This window comes from Nannobrachium achirus (assembly GCF_963921795.1).
Source record: "Nannobrachium achirus genome assembly, chromosome: 3".
Classification (NCBI taxonomy): Eukaryota; Metazoa; Chordata; class Actinopteri; order Myctophiformes; family Myctophidae; genus Nannobrachium; species Nannobrachium achirus.
In genome coordinates this window covers 57,826,255-57,850,592 of record NC_137812.1, presented here as the reverse complement: position 1 = coordinate 57,850,592, position 24,338 = coordinate 57,826,255, and the positions used below count along the sequence as shown (strand labels likewise).

General features: G+C 41.1%; 2 protein-coding genes and 1 long non-coding RNA gene across 4 annotated transcripts; 1 reads left to right on the top strand and 2 right to left on the bottom strand.

The window, feature by feature from the left end:
• Positions 1–336: 336 nt before the first annotated feature.
• LOC308282495 (group XIIB secretory phospholipase A2-like protein) lies at positions 337–3,776 on the top strand. Its single transcript, XM_080722861.1, has 4 exons — positions 337–715; positions 1,671–1,759; positions 1,930–2,089; positions 2,997–3,776. The coding sequence occupies exons 1-4, from the start codon at positions 442–444 to the stop codon at positions 3,113–3,115; spliced, it is 642 nt and encodes a 213-aa protein (XP_080578987.1). The 5' UTR covers positions 337–441; the 3' UTR covers positions 3,116–3,776.
• Positions 3,777–3,821: 45 nt separating this feature from the next.
• Positions 3,822–11,935, bottom strand: LOC308282476 (uncharacterized protein). Of its 2 annotated transcripts, XM_080722829.1 has the most exons (6): positions 11,723–11,935; positions 10,773–11,398; positions 10,165–10,326; positions 7,390–9,141; positions 6,682–6,761; positions 3,822–4,719 (listed from the first exon to the last, which is right to left on the bottom strand). In XM_080722829.1, exons 2-5 carry the CDS (start codon positions 11,361–11,363, stop codon positions 6,684–6,686), a joined length of 2,583 nt encoding a protein of 860 aa, XP_080578955.1. In that variant the 5' UTR covers positions 11,364–11,398; positions 11,723–11,935; the 3' UTR covers positions 3,822–4,719; positions 6,682–6,683. The 2 variants fall into 2 exon arrangements, with proteins under 2 accessions (XP_080578955.1, XP_080578956.1); XM_080722830.1 differs by lacking the exon at positions 3,822–4,719 and having other exon boundaries at positions 6,049–6,761.
• Positions 11,936–17,437: 5,502 nt separating this feature from the next.
• On the bottom strand, positions 17,438–23,506 carry LOC308282501. The gene is made up of 3 exons (XR_013961892.1): positions 22,965–23,506; positions 21,307–21,462; positions 17,438–20,844 (listed from the first exon to the last, which is right to left on the bottom strand). It is a non-coding gene; the product is annotated as an uncharacterized lncRNA (long non-coding RNA).
• Between the last annotated feature and the right edge of the window lie 832 nt (positions 23,507–24,338).

The window sequence follows — 24,338 nt, the reverse complement described above, 5'->3', positions numbered from 1 at the left end:
AGTTCTCTTTGGGAGACATAAGTCTGTAGGGAAACCTACATCATATTAATCATGTTGTGACAGTATGAAATAGATAGGCCTAACAAGTAACATCTTGATAGAGGAGGGACTTTGCTCCGCCACAGTGGAGGCTATCCCTCTGTTTAGATCACAGAACACTGGAATAATGGGAGAGAACAGGGTTAGTTCTCTTTGGGAGACATAAGTCTGTAGGGAAACCTACCTCATATTAATCATGTTGTGACGGTATGAAATAGATAGGCCTAACAAGTAACATCTTGATAGAGGAGGGACTTTGCTCCGCCACAGTGGAGGCTATCCCTCTGTTTCGATCAAAGTCCGTGTCATGGTGGTTTGCAGTACGGTTTCAGTATTCCCTGTGTCTCTGTTTCCATCAGTTCCATCAGAGTAACTTGCTGTCCACAGCTCTCTAGCGGCAGCATGACACAACGACTAGGCCTCTCTCTCCTGTTCCTTCTTGGCCTTTCACTCCATGTGGCCCTGAGTCAGGATGATGCTGAGGCCCCGGCACCTGAGGCCCCGGCACCAGAATCCAGCCAGACTGCAGAAACCGCACAGGCAGAGGAGGAGGACGACGGCAGCTGGGGAGTGAACTCTCTCCGGGGAAGTTTTGAGGCAGTCAATAGTTACTTTGACTCTATGCTTGAACTCATGGGTGGACGAGACGGCGTGTGCCAGTACCGCTGTCGATTTGGTAAGTTATAATAGTGAACAACACTGTTATATTCCTTTGAAACTAAAAATAAGATAGGATAATGATATTCTACTTTTGTTATATCAGACAAATAGCCTACTAAAATAGTGTACTTTTGTATACCGTTTTAATTCTGCAGTAGTATTATTAGAACACGTGGAAAGAGATAATGAAAAGATGATGCCTTTTCTTATCTTAGCTTTATTGTTGTTGAGTTTATGTTGCATAGTATTGCAGACCATACTACGCATTTTGCTGGTTGTATGAATAGTGACAAATAAACCCTCTTGATTCATTCATAGAATGACTACATTTTGGGTGGGAAGAATCATAGCATCCCTCCATAAAAGTGGACATAGAAAAATGTGGTTGCAAGGGCAAGGACGAATATAAGACTTATAGCATGTAGACCTATATGATTAACTTTAAAAGTCTACAGAAAAATGTGTGTACACACCAGGGCAGGAATTTCAGGGAGGCCATGGCCTTTGTTGCCCATCAGTTTGGACTTGTGCCCCTCAATGGCATGACCTGAGTCCACAGTCGCCTTAATGCCCCAGCTGACTGTACCTCTTTCTCCTCTGTCTCTTTCTTGTCGACACCAGTGTCTCTATCTTGTCATGTAGACACCAGTGTCTTTTGTTGGTCCCCATCTTTAAACCAATCCAGTGACAGAGACACACACACACACACACACACACACACACACACACACACACACACACACACACACACACACACACACACACACACACACACACACACACACACACACACACACACACACACACACACACACACACACGATGATACTGGTAGTATTATCAAAATCATGACATCATGATGAGTATTGGACTATGAACCAGGGCTAGTGGAGATAGCAGTCATTGACTATTGATATGTGTGTGTGTGTGTGTGTGTGTGTGTGTGTGTGTCTCTTGCACATCTCTCTCAGGTAAAGCTCCTGTTCCACGTCCTGAATTCCAGATGCCAGAGCCCGATGGATGCAACTCCTATTTTCTGGGCCTACCCACACCAGAGGGCGTACGTACCTTTTAATCACACTTAATTACGCCATCACCTAGATGGATCTTTACACGCCACCAGACTTGATCCATGTTAATCTGATTAAGAATGACTTTATTATCCTAGATGAACTAGTACATTATTAGTATTCCACACCCAGCCAATTGATCACCTTTGTCCTAAACCAGATGGAGATACCTGCCATGACAAAGTGCTGTAATCAGCTGGATGTGTGTTACGACACCTGTGGCTCCAACAAGTACCGCTGTGATTCCAAGTTCCGATGGTGCCTCCACAGTATCTGTTCTGATCTCAAGAAGAGCCTTGGCTTCGTCTCAAAAGTTGAAGGTGGGTGAGCCATTAGGCTACGTTTTCTGGCCTATCCAGATTGGAATGCTTGTTTTAAGTTTGAATAGAAAACAAACACACAAGTGAACTGATTTTTGCGAATCAGATTTTAACCACATTCCTAGGTGGTTTGAAATTAGATTCAAATCTGATTTCTAAAAAGATGTGCCTTTGTCTGGAATCTCTGAAGCCTGATTTATATTTGGTTACAATGCTTGACGATAATAGGTGATCTACGATCTTGTAAATTTGGCTATATTCCACGAGCATCACCATCATACAACAGAGTATAAGTTAAGCACGAATCACACCCATGTCATTACATTGTTACCACAGATAACGGTGTGGATAGTCAGTCCTAAAGATCGTATTTGAGAAACTATTCAGATTTGCAGACAGTTTGAACTGAACAAAATGCATTCTACTGTTGAAGTGTCATGAACAGTGCCTTTCTCTTAACGCCTAAAGTCTCTCAAGAGATCCAGATATCAGACCACAGTTTTAAGGAAACATTTGAATTATTGAATTGAATGATAACCAATCAGTATATCATTCAGTTTTATTCTTTGTCAGGTTTAAAGGAGTAGTTCACCCCCAAAGATTTGTTTCCTCCTTTTGATTACTCACAGCATGGAGACTTATTATTGTCTTAGGAATGCGAATGTGATAAATACAAAAAAAATATTAATGAACTCAAGTCTCCATGGCGTGAGTAATCAATAGAAAGAAAGTTATTTTGGGGGTGAACTACTCCTTTAAGTCAAACTTCAGAGACATAAAAGCATTTAAATTATTTATATATTTCATTAACGTGTAACTGACTGTATTTGAAATATGAATATAAAATCACAACATTCTCTCATACTGTACATGGCTGATCTTGCTCCATCTCTCCTTTTTTCCTCAGCATGTGAAACATTAGCGGACACCTTGTTCAACACAGTATGGACCTTAGGCTGTCGGCCCTACATGAACAGCCAGAGGGCATCCTGCCTTTGTGAAGGGGAGGAGAGGGATGAGCTTTGAAAGGCCTCCAAAGATACAGTATCAGGGCTAGTCCCAGTTGTCCGGTGTCCCAGTTGGGCGAACAGACTGTAAAGCAAGCGATCTTCATCCCATTCATGCGTTTATCGTGCGCTTGGCATAAATATAACGATTGCATTCACCACGGCTTCGTAACTCGCGCAGCCGGCGGAGACTCGCGCCTGCGCGGCCGGCGGGCACTCGCGCCTGCGGCGCTCGGGCGTGAAGAGCAGGACCAAGTTCCGCTGGCCTTCGCGCCGCTTGCAATGTCGTGGACAATAATTACAGTCTGTTCGCCCAACTGGGACACCGGACAACTGGGACACCGAACAACTGGGATTTTCCCACTGTATCACCCACCTATTAAAGGGTACCAGAGCACCATGTGAATGTGGGTGTTACAAGAGACTGCTTTGGGACTTTACCTGTATAACTTATTTCTTAGTTATTTAGTTATTTAGTTTTTTGTTCATCAAAACTACTGTATTACTCACTTCAGATGGATGAAACATTGCTCACCTATTCTCAAGCACTGGTTAACAACTTATGGGAGATAGTTTCCATGATAGTTTCTTGGCAGTTTGCACTAATTTCTTCTTATTTGACAATTGAATCTAAGGAATAAAGATTTTGAACACAATAAAATATATTTCAACAACAGACATTTTTTAGTCAATTGTATATTTATGTCTATATACACTATAAATCTATAGTACAAAGTCAAAAGGGATCAATAGAAAAAGGACTGCATACAAAGTGTCAAGAGATGTTCATAAATAGTTGGTAATAACAAGCAACTTCAACTTCATTTGTGATGATGGTACTTGTTAGACTTTTAACCACTTGTGACATACTTTAATTGTACATCTATAGCAATAATAGCCGATCCACAGGCTTACAGCACATCGCAACATGTCGTGAGCTTGAAGATCAGCTATTTTCGCCACGTTTGTCCTAGAATAGGGCATAGCAGTGGTGGCCATTTTGTGGCGTCATAGTAGAACACTAATTATCTTTACCCATAGAGATTTTCGAAATACATTTATATAAATTATTCTAAGCCTGGAACCAAGCCTCCCAGGCTCCTGGTGAATCATGACCATAATAAAGCATTTGATTCTGTGTCAAAAATACATATTTGAAAAACAGCAAACAAACGGGTATTTATATAGAATAAATATTCACTGCTATGCCCCATTATGACATACCCAGAATAGGAGGAATAGTAGGATTCATGGGTTTTACGTTTGAGCGAAATAATATGCCAGTAACAAAATCAGAACCGACCAACATTTCACTAATGGCCGCCACGGTGGCTCAGCTTGGTATGGGCGGACATCACATAATCAAGGCGACAGTCCTGGCAGCTGACCCAGGATCCATTCTGATCCAAGGCTCTTTGCTATATCTCACCTCTATCCAATGAAAGCAGAAATACTAAAAAAATAAATAAAAAAAAAGGTACAAATGTAAGAAATTGTTTGCCAAAATACCATGTGATATTGTAGCCCTGAGTGTAGGCAGGACAGGCATTTCAGTTGGCTTGTCTATGCAAGCCAATGAGGTCCTCATGAGCTGCATGGTTTTTCTGCAAGTCATGGAGCTCTCTGCAGGTTTAAAGCAAAATAGAAGAGTCAATGAGTCTTATTTCATTGAGAAAATGACAGTTTTGATAATTTCTTTATTTTATTATTTTCCAAACATCTATTAAAGTTTTTAAGTTTACAAAAAGCTAAGGCAGTGGTTAAAGTGTTCAAAGCTGGAACAATCAGCGTGATTAATAAGTTGCATTTGTAAAACAATCAAAATTATGAAATAACAATGAAATTATATAGCAATCAAAAATGTTCAAAGAAAAATCGAAATATAGTTTATCAGTCCTTAAAAATAACCTCCATGTGCCTTGATGACAGCTTTGCACCACTCCGGCAAACGGTGGCTGCTTTGAAGAATCTAAAACTAATATATAATTTTTGTTTAACACTAAATGTTTTACCAATACCACATAATTCCATTCCATTCTGTCTACCGAGCAATCTTCGTTCCTACTCTCACCTATGGTCATGAAGTGTGGGTCATGACTGAAAGTATAAGGTCTCGGGTACAAGCGGCCGAAATGATTTTTCTCAGAAGGGTGGCTGGTATCTCCCTTAGAGATAGGGTGAGAAGTTCAGTCACCCGAGAGAGACTTGGAGTAGAACCGCTGCTCCTACACTTGGAAAGGAGTCAGCTTAGGTGGTTCGGGCATCTAGTACGGATGCCTCCCGAGCGCCTTCCTAGGAAGGTCCTCGATGCACGTCCCACTGGGAGGAGACCCCGTGGCAGACCAAAGACCAGATGGAGGGATTATATCTCCAAACTGGCTTGGGAACGCCTCGGTATACTCCCTGAGGGAGTGGAGGAAGTTGCTCAGGATAAGGAAATCTGGAGGTCTCAGTTGGAACTGTTACCCCCGCGACCCGATTCCGGATAAGCGGTTGAAGATGGATGGATGGACATAATTCCATGTGTTATTTCATAGTTGCTAATATTCTACAGTGTAGAAAACCAGTAAGACTCCCTAATCGGGAGATAAGCGACCGTCAGGTCACATGTATACACAAAGAGGGCTGTAACTGCCATTGCTTCCTAGTTGTGTGGGCAATGTATAGTTTTGCGTGATTTTAGGGCAAAAATTGTAGGAGCAGTGTCCACAAATGTGTTTTGCAAGAATGGGCCTCATGGTGGCGCTAGAAGAGGGCCATGTGACAAATGAGGGGTGGGGTGTCCGCGTTGCCTTGGCGGACAAATAGGTACCGGCCCCGGCTCTCCCGGACGCTCCTAGCCCGAGTTACGGCATTTTATGTGAGCTGCAGTGGAGGGGGTCCTCCACTGGGGGCGTCACCACTTTTGCATCCATTCTGGAGCACCAGGAGTGGGTGGTCCCCGGGAATTCCCCGTGAGCAGCCCCGTTGGGGTGGTCATTTGGTCATTTTTGCACATTTGGTCATTTTTTACGCTTGGGGGTCCCTGGAGCTCCGGGGGTCCTTGGAGGTTGTAGTTTGGCAGGTAAGGAGTGTGTGTGCAAAATGTGGCATGGATGGGGGCAACGGTTGTGGAGATATGAGCAGGGCAAAAGTGTGACATGTGACGTGTGACACCTGGGGGTCCCCCAGGGACCTGGGGGTCCCTGGAGCTGCGGGGGTCCTTGGAGGTTGTAGTTTGGCAGGTAAGGAGTGTGTGTGCAAAATTTGGCATGGATGGGGGCAACGGTTGTGGAGATATGAGCAGGGCAAAAGTGTGACTGACTCACAGACAGACGGACAGCCGGTGGAGGTTTTGGTAGTAAATGCGACCTGACGGTCGCAATAATAAAAAAGTAAAAATACTGTAAACTTTTGAATAGGTGTCTCTCAACATTTGACTGGTACTGTATAGTAAAAAGGAGTTGCGCTATATCTGGAGTTAGGTTAGTTACATCAGCTTCATGGGATAGAGAATATAAGATATATGTATACAAAATACAATTTATTTGGGAAAACAAACTGAACTGCTTAACTTACAATAATCCAGTCAACTGTTCAACTTACATTCACCAGTCATTTACATTAGGTTGAGTTTCTGTTGGTTTGGGGACTTGGTGCTTCATCTTCTCATTAAACGCTGCAAGCTAAACGTGATGACAAAAATGAAAGATAAGAAAACAATGTCCTGAAATTGCCCTTCGTATGCCCTACGGATAGGACTATGCTTGAAGCTAAACATTGGGAAGACAAAAACTAAATTAATGTCCAGAATTTGTCCTTCAGATACATGGATACGGCTATGCTAAAAGCAAACAATTGAAATGACAAAAAATGTCCTTCAAATATTCAAATATATACCGGTACAATTCTGTGTACAGAGACAGAATTCATATAGTGTGCAAAACTTTTGAAATTAGTGGAAACTGTAAATGCTAGTATTAAAGGAATAGTTCACCCCCAAAATGACTTTTCTTCTATTGATTAGTCACGCCATGGAGACTAGAGTTCAATATTTCTTTTTTAGTTTTTTGTCGCATTCCTAAGACAAAAATGTGATAACAATAAATTTACCCCCAATCGTTCCGGATGGCATCCGGAATCAATGGGGGTAAATTTACTCAAATCAATTTTTTGTCTCAGGAATGTGACAAAAAACAAAAAATATTATTGAACTCTAGTCTCCATGGCGTGACTAATCAATAGAGAAAAAAAGTCATTTTGGGGGTGAACTACTCCTTTAAATAGACACCATATAAAAATAAGTCTGCTCACCGTTTTCTTCAGGTTTGCCTTTATTTCAACTTCTGTTGGCAATGCTCTTTCCTGTACTTCTGCGCTGGCCTGTACAGTAGGCTCTGGATGAGGAGTATTCGTAGTGATCCCAGAGGATACATCACTTGTCTGCATTTGACCTGGATCGCTTTGATTGTTTGCAGAGCTACAGCCTGCTTGAGCTTGCATCCTTGCAAGATGCCGTTTCGCCTCCCTTTTTAGATAATCCAGCCTTCTTTGATTTGCGTCAGCTCGTGCTTTAGGGTGTGGGATGGGGTTATATCCCCCTTTGGTGAGTTTTAATAGACAGCGGTCAGTGTTACTAGACTTCACAGTATTGATGACTTGGAGGTAACGAGGGCCTGACTGCTGTCCAGTTTGGCCCTCGCTCTGTGACAGGTCTGAGTTAAAATCATAGTAGGAAGGGCCATTTTTGCAACCAGCAGGCGGATGTGGATTTGGGTCAGCCTGGCCAAGCAAGGCTCCAGTGTTAGTAGAGGGATATAAAGGATTCACAAAAGAGAAATAACCAAGATCATAGAGGGAAGTTGGAATGACATTGGTCCCTGCAATATAGTTCTCAGCTGTGGAGGAAGCACCGTTACTATAGTAACTGTGATAGGCAGTGTACTCTGAGTGCTGGACTGAAGTGTATGCTGCAGGTGCATTAGGATTGTATGTTGAAAGAGCAGATGCAGTGTCAGGATGGGGACCGTGATATTCTGGGTTCTCTGGAGACGGACGTTGATCACGAGAGCGACCCCTAGAATCAATCATATTCTTGTCTCCATCACAGTCTCTCTCCCTCTCTCCTTTTTTACTTCTCTTTCTAGAGTATCGGGATCTAGAACTTAGTGTTTGCTCTCTGCTATCCCTGGGGGCTTTGCTGGAAGAATGCTGGTGGCGGGAGGGAGAACAAGGGCTGTCAGACACTGAATCAATCCTATTCTTGTCTCTTTCACTGTCTCTCTTCCTCTCTCTTTCTTTGCTTCTCTTTCTAGAGTGTCGGTCTCTAGAACGTTGCGTTGGTTCTCTGCTATCCCTGGGGGTTCTGCTGGAAGAATGCTGGTGGTGGGAGGGACTAAAACTAGGGCTGTCAGACACTGAGGTAGACGAAGAGGAAGGGCTGTGATGACGTTTTAAGTGGTGCCGACGTCTCTCGCTCACCCCTGTGCTCATATCATCCTTTAGGCCATTGAGTCTCTCCTGTGTACGTTCTGCTGGTTTGCACAGGTCATTCGCCTCCTTGCTCAAACCAATTGAATTCAGAATGAATTGTAGCTGTCCCCGATGCGGCTCCAATTTTGGTTTCTTCTCATCCACGGAGGGAGACCTGGATGTTCCACTAGAGACAAAATGGCGACCGCCTCTATCATTTCTGCAGGCGAATTTCATCTCAGGCTGGACATCTCTTTTACTTCCCCCATGGGATATTTCTTGATTCAGTAGTTCAGTCTTCCTCTCTTCACTGCAAGACTGACGGTCACTCTGCACAGCTCCAATTTGTAATTGTTGGCTCTCACTCTTGCACACATCTGCCTTTTGCTCCGAAACAGGGGGTTGACTATCCAGAAGCTCCTGACCAGCAGGGGAAAGCTCCTTGTCGTCATTGACTATTTTAGTCAGCATCTCAATGTCCACCCCTTTGTTAAGTAAACTGATAAAACGCTGGAATCCTTTGACAACCATGTCATTTTTATCAACTGTGGCACTAGAGCTCTGGCTGGGAGGGTGTGGTTTGACAACAGGGACCTACCGAAGAGCACATGTAAGAAAAGATCACCATCTGTTTGCTTAAAGTTGAAGCGTAGATAAGTTCATTCAAAATTATAGTGAGCTACACAATTTGTATAATTTCCTTACATTTTCAAGTGTGCTTCTAGACTTTTAGTAGTCACACGAATTGTTAGACATTAAGAATATCTAATGACCCAATAAAGAAAAAACATATCTCCCTAGTTTCAGGGTGGTGAACTAGGGCACTCTGCTCTCTACATAGCCCCATATAGAGCCTCACCCGTCGCTGCATACTGTTGTGCTCCGAGATGAGGTCCTATAAAGGTATCCCAGGGCTGGTCCGGAACGCCTCCACGTTGAGTTAGAAAACACTTTTCCCGAAGTTGTATCCAAAAAGTAAAGGTAGTTCCACGCTCCCAGACAATGGTTTTCCATCCCACGGTACATAAAACATGCACCAGGGCGTTGGGAAAACGGTTTAAATCGCTTATTTAGTCTCATTAAATTCAGAAAAGCCCCCGGCGTAGTCTCGCGTGGCCAGACTGTTGCCAAACACGATTTGCAAATGCTCCCTGGCTACGCGAGACTACAGTACTGGCAATAGTTCCGGTTGAATGGGAAAACATTACAAAACTGGTGCATGTTTTATGTACCCTGGGATAGGAAACCACAGTCTGGGAGCGTGGAACTACCTTTACTTTTTGGATACAATTTCGGGGAAAGTGTTTTCTAACTCAACGTGGAGGTGTTCCGAACCAGCCCTGCATGGGATACCTTTATAGGACCTCATCTCGGAGCACAACAGTATGCAGCGACGGGTGAGGTTCTATATGGGGCTACTCTCTACAGTAAGTATCAAGCACAACTGTTTTCTCAGATTGTCTGTGCAGGTGCTAACAAAAATTTCCATCAGTACCAAGATTTCTATTCTATTGCATTCTATTGGAAGCCAAAACTGTCACTGCAGATATGCTGTACCTGGTGGTCCTGAATTGTACAATAGATAATTGTAGGAGTGTTCAACAAGGCTATACAAACCTCCCCATGTGAATACAATTCACCAACTTTAAGTTTAAGGCGCCTGTTAATCAAAGCTTTCACTCTGAGTTTTAGAGGATGGTCGTCTTTGTTCAAGGTCGACGTGTTTGTCTTCTCCAACAGATTAGGGGATGGCAGGTGGTCAGATGGAGTGGAGAAGGCCTGCAGTTAGAAGGAAAATGTTTCATTTCAGGCACAGATATGCATAGGCCTAATACACTACTAAAACACATGTGTAGAGCACCATTTAAAGAAATAGACACATATTCCTCTGTTCTCAAAGTTGGTGACATTTAATCAAGCTCAAATGTTTCAGCTATGAACCATTAATCAGGTTGATTAACACGAAACATTGGTGCGTGTTATAATGTATGTATAATGTAATGCAACTATGAGGAATGTGTGTCTATTTTATTTTATTATTAGTTGTGTATTCATCAGGCATGCATCCTTTCTGACATTGGTCTGTGTAGGGCTAGGGCTTGTATATCATTGTATTTGTGGATTGGATATATCAAACAAGCAGGGTTCTTTGATAAAGCAAATGACAATATGACAATATTAAAAAGTCTCCATAGACATATCAGATGAATCAACCTGCCACATACCTTTGCATCAGGCCACCTTCGCTGCAAAATAACATTCACTCTCTCTTTCAGTGGTCTATTGTTGTAGGTTGAAGACCATTTACCACTGGGAAACCCAACATCCTTTTCTCCAGTAGGCCTACTCATGAAGGGAGAAAGCTGAGAATTGTCCAATTTAATTCGTGAGAGATCCTCTTCCTGTTCTTCTTCAAACATCTGCTGTGGTGTCTTTGCTTTTAAAAATGGCTCGACCTTTTTCATAGCAATAGTAGCTTTCTTCAGACTTATCTGCTCCTCAATCCGTTGAAGTTCTCTCCTCTTCCTTGCCAACTCCTCGTCTTCCTCACTCAGCTCCACTGGTTCACCATCTGGGTCTGTGGCCTTTTCTGCTCTGAAATGGTTGGAATTCAGCCTGTACGACCTATGGGATGCAGGATTACGATGCTCCAATTCTGCACTAGTTCCCTTCATGGTATGTGACATTTTGTCGCTGTTCCCTGAATAACCACAATATGGGACATTCCCTTTCTTTTCCCTGGAATCAGTCCTCTGCCTTGGATCAAGGCTTTCCCATTGCCTCGGGTGGGTGTATTTCCAGTCTGTAGGATTCATTGTTGATCCGTGCAGTTCTTATGTTGGTGGGATCACTGTGCACAGTAAAAGAAGGGGGAAACATGAGATGTCCAACGGATATAACAACACCTGCCAGGAGCTATTCTTCTATTCTACAAATTAATGTAAATTGTAAACAGATATTTATAGGTCCATAATAACCACTGATTTAAGTAACGACAGTGTTTTTAAAAAGAAAGAAAAAAAAGAGGCTATATAGCCTACAGTCAAATCGGTGTTAGACCTTTTGTAACTTCGAGAGCTTAGCAAATAAATAACAGATTATAATATAGACCCGTCGTACTATTTGTACAGTACAGTACTTCCGTAGTTAAACACTGTAAATCGACATTGTTTACCTATTGACTGGAGCCCCTCTTCAGTCTCCAACGAAACATCAATGTCACAATGTGTCTATTTCACATGATCATATGTGTAAAACGGTCAAATGTAACTGTTACAGGCAAATACGCTGCCACGGTGCTTGTAAAAAAAACTGAATTATTAATCAATAACCCTGTTGGCCATAGATATATGATTAATGTGAGGAATTAAAGCTTTAGCTAAAGTTAGCCAGTACATCCTGCGTGCTTCTCTGTGGTGGTCATAGGATAGAGCGATAGACAGACCGACTGCAAAGAATACCACGCCACCGTCTGGATGGAGGAGGTTTTGGTTTGAAAACACAGAACCCAACGCGCGCTGCGCACGCACGCACGCACACACACACACACACACACACACACACACACACACACACACACACACACACACACACACTCGATTGTGGTCCAAAATATGACGATTCACATGAGTGACAAATAAACGAGAAACAAAACAGCCCTTAATGAAGTAATAAAACTTTAAAATATAGGTCTACCTCCTATATCATACTGGAACCTTTTCCAATAGCCAGGATTTGAAATGTTTAAAGAGGTACCCATTTCATTTTCAAACACGTCTGGGGTCATTTTAAGGTAATTAATATCCTATCTAGCCTACTCAGAATATTTTGTGATTATGAACCTACCTGACCGTGATATGAGATGTATGATATACATGAAAGTTGTACTGAGATACAACATCAAAATAAATATGTTTTTGCATACAAGACAGTATTTAAGTTCACCCAAAAAACTGATTCAACCCCCCTATAAATGTGACACATATAAATTATGTTTGCTTTATTTAATTACTTCACTTCAAGGCATAAGCATATACATTTAATTGATATAACTCAAATATTATTAATAGTGCCAGATGTGATACATTTACATTATGTTGGCTTTATTTAAATGTATTTAATTATAATATATGCAAATGTATTGAATTGATGTAACTGAACAAATATTAATCGTGCTTACCTTAAATATATACATTTACAATATATGCATTTTTATTAAATTGTTCCAACTCAAATGTAATTAATAGTGCTTATACAAAATCTATTCATTTAACATTATGCATTTATATTACATTCATGTAACTCAAATCTTAGTAATGGAATTTAAAAACACATTGAAAATGAGTTCCAATGAAAACTCCCAGAGTCCCATAAACCACGCCTCTCACCAATTTTATTGAGTAGTTTTTAAGGCTGAAATCATTCTGAGAATATTGTTTGAATCCAACTCAATTTTATTAAGTACATTTTACAGATCTGAGAAGTGACTCCAGCCCTTTCCCTTGATTGGTCAAATAAGTTGGTCACATGTTATGCAAAGCATGCTGGGAACAGCATTTTTCTAGGTTTTCAGGGAAATGTTTAAGCTTTCGGGAGCTAAAAATGCTAAATGTATCATATCAATGTGTCTGCCTTGGCAAGATGACTGTCATATGTCAGAATTTGATTTGTCAGTATTTGAGCCTAAACCCTAACCCTAACTGCTAGGCTGCTAGTTTAAGCTTGAGCTCCCTCCCCATGCTAGGCTAAAAGAGAAGAACTCATGGTAACTTTGAGGTTATTGCGTTGGTTTTCTCTTAAATGTTCTGATTATTCAATAATCACTGCTATTGCATATATCCATTATGCATCTGTATGTTGATATTGTAAAACTTGAAACAAATCATCCAGAAGAAAACCTGAAACCGAACTCTTCTTATGTAAATGTAAAAGTATTTTATTTATCTTAGCTTAATTCCATAAAAATGAGTTGAACCAACACATTTACGTTAACATTTGTTTGAGTTGGACAAACGTAAATTAATTAAGTTCATATAATTAACTTGGCTTAAGTTAATGAAAATGAGTTGGACTAATTGAACAACATGCATTGCATTGAATGTAGATTTGACTTGGGACTACATATATCCCATATATAAATTTACTCATATAAAATGGGTGGAAAAGTTTCACACATTTAAAATGTGTTCAACTGAGAGATTATTTTTTTGGGTGTTGCTTGATTCAATATTTTGCCCCATTTGCATGTTAGACTCCTTTAAAATACCCATCCTTGGTTCTGGTGACTGATAAGTGTCTTAATGGATGAAGGGTGTGTGTGTGTGTGTGTGTGTGTGTGTGTGTGTGTGTGTGTGTGTGTGTGTGTGTGTGTGTGTGTGTGTGTGTGTGTGTATGAGAGCAGGTCCTTAATGTTTCTCAGTGCTGACAAGCTTTAGGGCAGTGGTTCTCAACCTTTTCAGGCTGCGACCGACCCCAAAACAATCCAGACGAGCACTAAGAGTTGAGGCATTACATTTTGTATAATACGATTCTATTGTGAAAATAGCAGATCTACATGTTTTGTGAGGCGTTGTAGATTGGCTATTTTCACAAATTCTGCCTCTAATATTTGGCAATTTGGCCAATGTTTAATTTGTCATTTTAGAAGTATTAAAAAGTCCTTAAATTGACACTTTAAAAATGTGCAGATACCCTCTATACCAGGGATAGGCAACCTTGGCACAGGGGAGGGTGATCACTGGCACATGTTGAGTGAGAGGTTTTTGCTTTTAAAATTCTAAAAAGGGGGTGTGTCAATGAAATGAAGTCCCTTCATATATATACAAATTGCATCCTGCAAATAATTCTACTTTCAAACTCATGATGACACCACATCAAAATTCCAACACATTTTGATAACTTATTTTCAGGTTCTTTAGAAATATTCTTTCAAATCACAACATCAGGATGTGATAATCATTAGACTCAAAGCAATAACCCACCTATCTGCCAGAATCCATTCTGGAAATTTTGATGTAGTGTCATTAATTAAACAATATTGATATGGCACACTGACTATCAAAACAAATAAAACATGGCATTTCATGTCAAAAAGGTTGCCGACCCCTGCTCTATACACTTAAAACTTTATGTTGGATTGTTAAATGTTGAGTGAGAAAACAATGTTGCACATCCAAGTTAAATCACCTGGGGACACCCCAAAATAAAGTTGAGAAGCACTGCTTTATGGTAAGGTTGATTTTGTTTTCTTGGCACCTCGCCACATTACTAAAAATACCAGTAACTCGTTTATTTGTCTCGTGAGACATGACCTTTGACACAATCTATAGACAGGGTCCCCACACATTTTTACCAATTCATTTCCAAAACTTTTCCAGAATATTTAACCCAATTTCCAGAACTATATAACAATAATTCAGCTCAATAACAGTTCGCTTACTCCTATGCGCAATGCACAAAGACATGTAGTGTCTGTGGTTCTCAACCTTTTCAGGCCGTGACCCCCGAAATAATCATGTTTTAACTGGGGACCCCGGGACCCTGACGAGCACTAAGAGTTGAGGAATTTTGTATAACACGGTTCTATTGTGAAAATCTTTTCACAATTTCTGCCTCTATATATTTGACAATTTGGCCAATGTTTAATTTGTCATTTCAGAGGTATTAACAAAATCAATAAAGACAATGCATAGATATTTTTTTCCAGGACCTTCCAGGACACTTGATCAATTCCAAAACTTTTCCAGTACTGGAAAAATATTTTTCTAATTTCAAAATATTTCCAGGAATTTCATGACCATGGGAACCCTGTATAGATGAGCAGGGAGACAAAATACAACCACCCCATTGCATAACAGCATACGTTATATTGTATGAACATACTCCACCATACAGATTGAACACTATTACAATTTATTATTATTTTTATTTTTATTAACATAGTGCCTTTAATGTGTGGATGAAATCAATTACCCATGTCCACTGCACATACGCGCGATGGGGTGCACTTTGAAGACATAACTTGGTTCAATAATTACTCAAGTGAATTCTCTTGACAGACCAATAATTGAACAAACAACCACAAATTGTGCAGTCTAATAAGCATACCGGTCTAAAATAATATAACACTGTTATTGAATATTCATTACGCTATTTGTGAGGGGGGAAAAAAATATTAATGTCATCCTAGCTATCATTAATTATTCGGACCACAAACCTCTAGGTAGGTAAGGAGGTCCCTACAGTTGATCGGGAAGGACATATATACCACAAACACCTCTCTCAACAATGAGCATGGGTGGTGTTTGAAGTTTTGCATTGCGCATTGAATAACACAATCAACCTGCATTACAATGTATCAAGATCATCACCCTTTAAGAATCTAAAGTGCAAATAAGAATAATAGCTCTCTTTAGAAAAAAATAAAAATGAACCCCTGGGCAAATTAATTTAAATTATAATTAAATGAATAACTAGTCCTTTTCCCAGGGGTGTGCGATCAGGGATTGAATGTATGAGTCTCAGAAGTAACGTTGGAGAACCCAGACCGGTGCCCTGTTGGGAATAATAGTCACCATCGATGTCCAGTTGTGCAATACCCGTTGTATCCGTCTGTCTGGCTGGCACGCTTTTATTCCCATATGTGGAGTCTGTGTCCAGGCCAGTCTGTGATGTAATCTCCAAATGTGGGCACTGTAGTGATGTCAATCAGTGATGTCAGTCAGTGATGTCAGTTGGGCTTTGTTGATGTCAGTTGGGCATTGATACCATGGTGGCGACAGTTTAGTATCAGTGATGATGTCAGCATGCAGACAGACAGGCGGCGGACAGACATTCGCTAAATTAATAGTTAGATAGTCTATTTAAAAAATACTGCTCCACTCCTGCTAGCTTTTCTAATTTCTTCTGTTTCTCCTCTGAATTCATCAGATGGTCACTGTTAACTCCAGCAATAGAATTTCTAACAACATCCAGTTGCTTCTGTAGAGCCTTTTTGTCCTTTGCCATTTCCATTTGCCTCTTAATTTCCATCTTGCTTCTTTCATGTCCAATACTTGCGAGTCTTTTTAAAATGTCCTTCTCCCGTTCTGCTAGCTTTTTAAAAATCTTCTGTTGTTCTTTTGAATTGCTCATGATCACAGGGTCAGATTTTACACGAGATATAGTCTTTCTAACAAACCTCAGATCATCCATCAACAACTTTTTGTTATTTGTTTTCTTCGGAGAGCAAAACTTGACAATAAATGCTTCAGTGTCAGCAGAGGTCCATACAGGATTCATTGAATTACAAAAGCCAGGGGGACAGGAGGTGGAAGGTTGGATGTCATAGGACCCAGCTGTTAAGGAAGCACTGTTTCTAGAGTCACTGTGGGAGGCAGTGGACTCTTGAGCACAGTAATGGCGCTCGTGCTGGATAGTATTGATGGAATGAAAGGGTGTCGCTCTCCATTCCGACATGTCGCCACTCCGAAATTGATTTCTTATTGTCGGAGTGGCGACACTTCCATAGGGGTTAAGTTCAGGGTAAGGGTTAAAGATAGGGTTAGTGTCGTAATGGAGACATGTCGTAAAGGAGACATGTCGGAGTGGCGGGGTGTAACCGGAATGAAGGTGAAAAGGGTCTGATGGATGTCCAGTTTGGCGTTCACTCAGTGACAGGTCGGGGTTCTGCTCTAGTCTCTTCAGTAGAGCCTTTTTTCCCTTTGCGTTTAGCATTTGCCTCTTAATTTCCATTTTGCTTCTTTTCTGTCCAGTACTTGCGAGTCTTTTTAAAATGTCCTGCTCCCGTTCTGCTAGCTTTTCTAAAATCTTCTGTTGTTCCTTTGAATTGTTCATGATCACAGGGTCAGATTTTACATGAGCTATAGTCTTTCTAACAAACGTCAGATCTTTCTTCTGAGAGCGAACCTTGCCAAGAAAGGCTTCAGTGTCAGCAGAGGTCCATACAGGATTGATTGAATTACAAAAACCAGGGGGACAGGAGGAGGAAGGTGGGATGACATTGGACCCAGCTGTTAAGGAAGCACTGTTACTAGTGTCACTGTGGGAGGAAATGGACTCTGAGTGCTGGATAGTATTGATGGAATGAAGGTGACGAAGGTCTGATTGATGTCCAGTTTGGCCTTCACTCAGTGACAGGTCTGAGTTCTGCTCCTTTTCCGTCAGGTTTGCATTTATTATCTCTTCTGTTGGCAATTCTACTTCCAACTGCTGTCCTTGTATGCTTATCTTACTTTCTTTTTGTCCTTCCTTCTGTTCTGCCATTTTCTTTTCTTCTTTTTGGAATTTCGCTTTGGTGACAGTATTGACGGCTGATCTCTGTTCTGTTTGGCCTTCACTCAGTGACAGGTCGGGGTTCTGCCCTAGTTTCTTTAAAATGTCCTGCTCCGCTCCTGCTAGCTTTTCTAATTTCTTCTTTTTCTCCTCTGAATTGATCAGAGGGTCACAGTTTACTCCATCAATAGAATTTCTAACAAACTTCAGTGACCTCTGTAGATCCTTTTCCTGCCTCTTACTTGGGATCTGCTCTAGTCTTTTTAAAATGTCCTGCTCCCGTTCTGCTAGATTTTCTAAAATCTTCTGATGTTCCTCTGAATTGTTCATGATCACAGGGTCAGATTTTACACGAGCTATAGTCCTTCTAACAAACCTCAGATCATTACTAAACCACTCTCGTGGATGAATTCTCAAAGAGGTTTTCTTCTGAGGGCAAGTCTTGACAAGAAAGGCTTCAGTGTCAGCAGAGGTCCATACAGGATTGATTGAATTACAAAAACCAGAGGGACAGGAGGAGGAAGGTGGGATGACATTGGACCCAGCTGTTAAGGAAGCACTGTTACTAGTGTCACTGTGGGAGGCAGTGGACTCTGAGTGCTGGATAGTATTGATGGAATGAAGGTGACAAAGGTCTGATTGATGTCCAGTTTGGCCTTCACTCAGTGACAGGTCTGAGTTCTGCTCCTTTTCCGTCAGGTTTGCATTTATTATCTCTTCTGTTGGCAATTCTACTTCCAACTGCTGTCCTTGTATGCTTATCTTACTTTCTTTTTGTCCTTCCTTCAGTTCTGCCATTTTCTTTTCTTCTTTTTGGAATTTCGCTTTGGTGACAGTATTGACGGCTGATCTCTGTCCAGTTTGGCCTTCACTCAGTGACAGGTCTGGGTTCTGCCCTAGTTTCTTTAAAATGTCCTGCTCCGCTCCTGCAAGCTTTTCTAATTTCTTCTGTTTCTCCTCTGAATTGATCAGAGGGTCACAGTTTACTCCATCAATAGAATTTCTAACAACATCTAGTTGCTTCTGTAGAGCCTTTTTGTCCTTTGCCATTTCCATTTGCCTCTTAATTTCCATCTTGCTTCTTTTATGTCCAATACGTGCAAGTCTTTTTAAAATGTCCTGCTCCCGTTCTGCTAGCTTTTCTAAAATCTTCTGTTGTTCCTTTGAATTGTTCATGATCACAGGGTCAGATTTTACACTAGCTATGGACTTTCTAACAAACCACAGATCTTTCATAAACCACTTTATAGGATTAATTATCAAAGGGAGTTGCTTCTGAGAGCAAACCTTGCTAAGAAAGGCTTTAGTGTCAGCAGAGGTCCATACAGGATTGATTGAATTACAAAAACCAGGGGGACAGGAGGTGGAAGGTGGGATGTCATTGGACCCAGCTGTTAAGGAAGCACTGTTACTAGTGTCACTGTGGGAGGCAGTGGACTCTGAGTGCTGGATAGTATTGATGGAATGAAGGTGACAAAGGTCTGATTGATGTCCAGTTTGGCCTTCACTCAGTGACAGGTTGGGGTTCTGCTCCTTTTTCGTCGGGTTTGCATTTATTTCCTCTTCTGTTAACAATTCTACTTCCAACAGCTGTCTTTGTATGCTTCTCTGACCTTCTCTTAGTCCTTGCTTTTGTTTTGTCATTTTCTTTTCTTCTCTTTGGAATTTCACTTTGATGGCTGGTTGCTGTTCAGTTTGGGCTTCACCCAGTGACAGATTATGATTATTTCCCCTTTGCCTTACTTTATTTTGGGCACCTCTAGGCTTCTCAGTATTAATGATGTGAAGATAATGAGAGCCTGATCTCTGTCCAGTTTGGCCCTCACTCAGTGACAGATCTGTGTTGAAGTAGGAATGTCCTAGTGCAGTGTTGCAGGGAGCAGGTGGTTGTGAATGGGGGTAATTCAGGTCAAACAGGGCTCCAGTGTCAGAGGGACATGAAGGAGTCATTGAATAATTACAAAAACCAGGGGGATAGGAGGAGGAAGGTGGGATGTCATTAGACCCATAGTTCAAGGAAGCACAGTTACTAGTGTCACTGTGGTAGGCAGTGTTCTCAGAGTGCTGGACAGAAGTGTATGATGGAGCATCAGAATTGTACATTGGTATTGCACATGCAGCATTAGGATAGGTAACAAGATATTCTTGGTTCTCTGGATACTGATGGTGACCAGAAGAGCCGTCTCTGGAAGCAATTCTATTCTTGTCTTTATCAACATCTCGTTCTGACCCTCCCTCTCTGCTTCCCTGTCTAAAGTGTAGGTATTCAGAACGTTGTGTTTGTTCTCTGCTATCCATGTCGGTTTTGCTGAGGGAATGCTGATTACAGGATGGACTAGAAATTGTGCTAACAGAAATTGAGGTGGATGACAAGGAATGACTTTTATCACTTTGTACATGCTGCTGAATTCTCTTGCTCACCCCTGAGCTGTCCAACCTCTGTTTGGTGTCATGCTTTATCCCATAGAGCCTCTCCTGTGTACGTTCTTCCAGTTTGCACATGTCATCCGCATCCAGGCTAAAACCAATAGTCTTCAGAATGTTTTGTAGATCTTCCTGATGCTGCACCAGTTTGGGTTTCTTCTCCTCCACCACTGGTGGAGACCTGGATCTACGACTAGAGCCAGAATGGCGGCTGCCTCCATCATCACCCTGGGATGATTTCTCCTCAGGCTGGATGTTTCTTTTACGTCCCCCATTTGAAAGATCTTGATTCAGTAGTTTAGTCTTCCTCTCTTTACTGCAAGACCGACGGTCCCTCTGCCCAGCTCCACGTTGTAATTGTTGGCTCTCAATCTTGCACACATCTGACTTTTCCTTCACAACACGAGTTTGACTATGCAGAAGCTCCTGACCAGTAAGGGGACGCTCATGGTTATCATTGACCATTTTAGTCAGCATCTCAATGTCCACTCCATTGTTAAGTACACTGAGGAAACGCTGGAATCCTTTGACAACCAAGTTATTCTCTGTCACTGTGGTACTAGGGCTCTCGCAGGAAGGGGGTGCTTTAACAACAGGGACCTGTAGAAGGGCACATGTCACAAAACATCACTATTTGTTTGCTGAAGAGTGGACTTGCATCAAATAATTAAAACTTTGAGTGAGCTTCAGTGCTTCACAAGCTTACTCATTTCTTTTATATTTTCAAGACCATTAGATATAATAGTCAAATGCCATGGCTGAGTACATAAAATCATTTTAATTTGTTATGATGGAAAGGCCTTTCTAATAAAGTGGCCGGTGAGTGTATATTCATTAAGAATATATGCATGTTGTCCTGGGTGACCTGTTGTTGTCTTGTTTTTTTGTGTGTAATAAGGCTGAGAGTGCTCCTGGCACAAGCATTTCATTGTATGTCTATACCTGTATGGATATGCATTTGACTAATAAACCTGAACCTGAACCTGAACCTGAACCTGATGGAGGTAAGGAATTGTACAACAGTTAAGTGATAATTGGATATGGTTCAACAAAGCTACAAACCTCCCCATGTGAATCCAATGAACCAGAATAGCAGTGTCTGTTCATCAAAGCTTTCACTCTGAGTTTCAGAGGATGGTCATCTTCGCTCAAGGTCGACGTATGTGTCTTCTCCACAGGATTAGGTGATGGTGGGTGGTCAGATGGAGTGGATAAGGCCTGAGCAGTTTGAAGGAAAATAGTTAATTACACACACCATCAGAGGCACATACAGACATCTACACCACTAGATAACAATGTTGTCGAGTATCAATCACCAGTAAGACGCCTAAGGGCGAAATTCTTACCTCGCTCTTGACGGGATTCATACAGGACGGAATTCATTTGCAAGTGTGATTCGAGTTGCGGTTGGTTGTTTAGGTTGGACAAAATATTTTCCCAAATACTGATATGACTGATGTCTGACATCATAGGTATTATGTTATAGACCACATGAGACTCTCACAATGTGTCCATATATGGGCATCCCAAGCTATGAGCCTAATATTTATGACTTCAGGGATCTCCATATGGGCATACAAGGGACAAGGACGGAATGTGATGATGTCACAATGTGTGAATGTGATGTCATAACAATGTGATGTCATAGGTCAGCTAGACATTGAGGTTGGCGTTACTGACCAAGATGTGATGGTTTTCATAGTCAACAAAAAGAATAGCCACAGATTCCTCAGTCCTCACAGTTGGGAGACATTTAATCACACACATGTTTTGGCTATGAAGTCTTCATCAGATTCATAGCCAAAACAGTGCGTTATTAAATGTCACTATGAGGACTGAAGAATGTGAGGCCATTTCTTTGATTAGCTATGCATTTTCCATTGGAGCAAAGCATTAAGTGTGCATCCTTTCTGCTATTTGTCTGTGTCGGGCATGAACATCATTGTATTTACAGAACAAAGTGTTCTTTGTAAGGGCAAATGTCAATGCTAAACTACATAGACGCACTTTACACCTTTGTACTTGTGTGTGTTTTTCATGCTTTGTTTCCTAATGTAATGTACGCCATTGTTTGCCTGTTTTTCTTTCATGTGGGGACTGCGGATGTAAATAGCATCTTTGCTAAATTTGGTACTATATTTACATTGCATTTAATGTTATGTCCATTGACTCGTTGGCTGCTTTATGACGAGTTATAGCCAATGTTCCAAACCGCCACTGACAACTCAAGTTGTTTTATTTCATTTAATTAATATGCATTGTCCCGTCTAAATAAACAAAGTATAAAGGAAGATGTAAATCTCTACCAATTTGAATTCCGTTTCCATACATAGATACAGTATGTCAGATAAATCAACGCTCCACTAGGGCTGTCATGATTATGACATTTTACATGACGATTAATTGTCACTCAAATAATTGCGATTAACGATTTCATTGTTTTGTGTTGACAATTACATTTCTGTTTGGCTTTTAGGCTTTGAAGTTGCACATGGTAGATATGACACATAACCTAAACATACAAAGACATTACTGACATATTTGCCAACTTTATACTTAAAAATAACATTGATAGTGGAAATAGCCAATCTATAGTGGATCTGCTATTTTTGAAAATATGAAACATTTTTCAACATGTAAACGATTATGACAAAATAATCACGATTATGTCAAATAATGGTGATTAGACGATTATGTGATAATTGTGACGCTCTACACACCTTTGCAGTTGCAAGAACACCATCAGGCCACCGTTGCTGCAAAATACCATTCACCGTCTCTTTCAGTGGTCTGTTATTGTAGGTTGAAGACCATTCACCACTGGAAACCCCTACATCCTTTTCTAGTGTAGTCATAAAGGGCTGAGTATTTTTCACAGAACTTTCCACTTTGCTATGTGAAAGATCCTCTTTCCGTTCTTCTTTTAACATCTGACTTGGTTTCTTAGCTTTTAAGAATGGCCGTGTTGTTTTCATAGCATCAGTAGTTTTCTGGAGGCGTATCTGCTTATCAATCTGTTGAAGTTTTGTCCTCTTCCTTGCCAACTCTTCCTCTATCTTCAGTTCATCTGATTCGCTGTCTGAGTCTGATGTGACCAATTCTGGGTCAAGGTGACTTAACTTGACGTGACTTGAATTCAGCCTGTATGACCTATGCCTATGGGATGAAGGACGCTTCATTTCTTCATTAGTATCCATCATGGTATGTGTTTTTTTATTGTCATTTGGATTAAGACTTTTCCTCTGTCTCTGGCGAGTGTCTGTAGTAGGATTCATTGTTTACTTGGTTGTTCCAGTTCCTATGTTGGTGGGATTACTGCATACAAATACTGCAAACAAAGGGGGAAACATTAGGTTTAATCAAAAAATGTCCAACGGAACAAGTGCTTTTCGAGTCTACAAATTCAAACAAATGTCTAAATCATATTAGTAGTAGACCTTGTATCTGAACTGTACTGTCTTGTGCTTTTCCGGCTAATAAGGTATTCAATCAAATAGGCCTTGGATCACGAGGAGGTCATCATCACATCATGTATCACTAACAGGACTAGGTTGTATGAACTGAATACAAAGCGATCCCAAAGCAAGCCTATGCTTGATTGATTGATGATTTTATTAGGTTTGCATAGGAAAGGGTACAGTTCAATGGTACATGGTCAAAGGATAAAAAAAAACACAAGAAAGCTTTTGGCTTGTTTAAATTGGAGTCCCTTTTATAACTAATACAATGCCTAACGGCTTTCTTGTGGTATCCTTTTAGCAGCCCTGAAACATGACGGCCGTGATATGGTCGTGTCATCACGGCCGAGTTTAGTTGACCTTGTATCAGTGAACAGTAGCCTACTGTCCTGTAGGGACCGTACCTATGTTCCCCAAGTTCTATGTTCCCCAGGTGCTATGTTCCCCACTGTCTTACCACCTAACCTACCCCTACCCCTAACCTCACTAAAACTAATGCTGTGAGGTGGGGAACAGAGAGGGGAACTAAAGCCCCTTTTCGACTGCAGCTTTAGCCCCACACACCACCACACCACACTACACCACACCACACCACACCACACCGTACCACATTAAAATATTTACATTTTACACAAA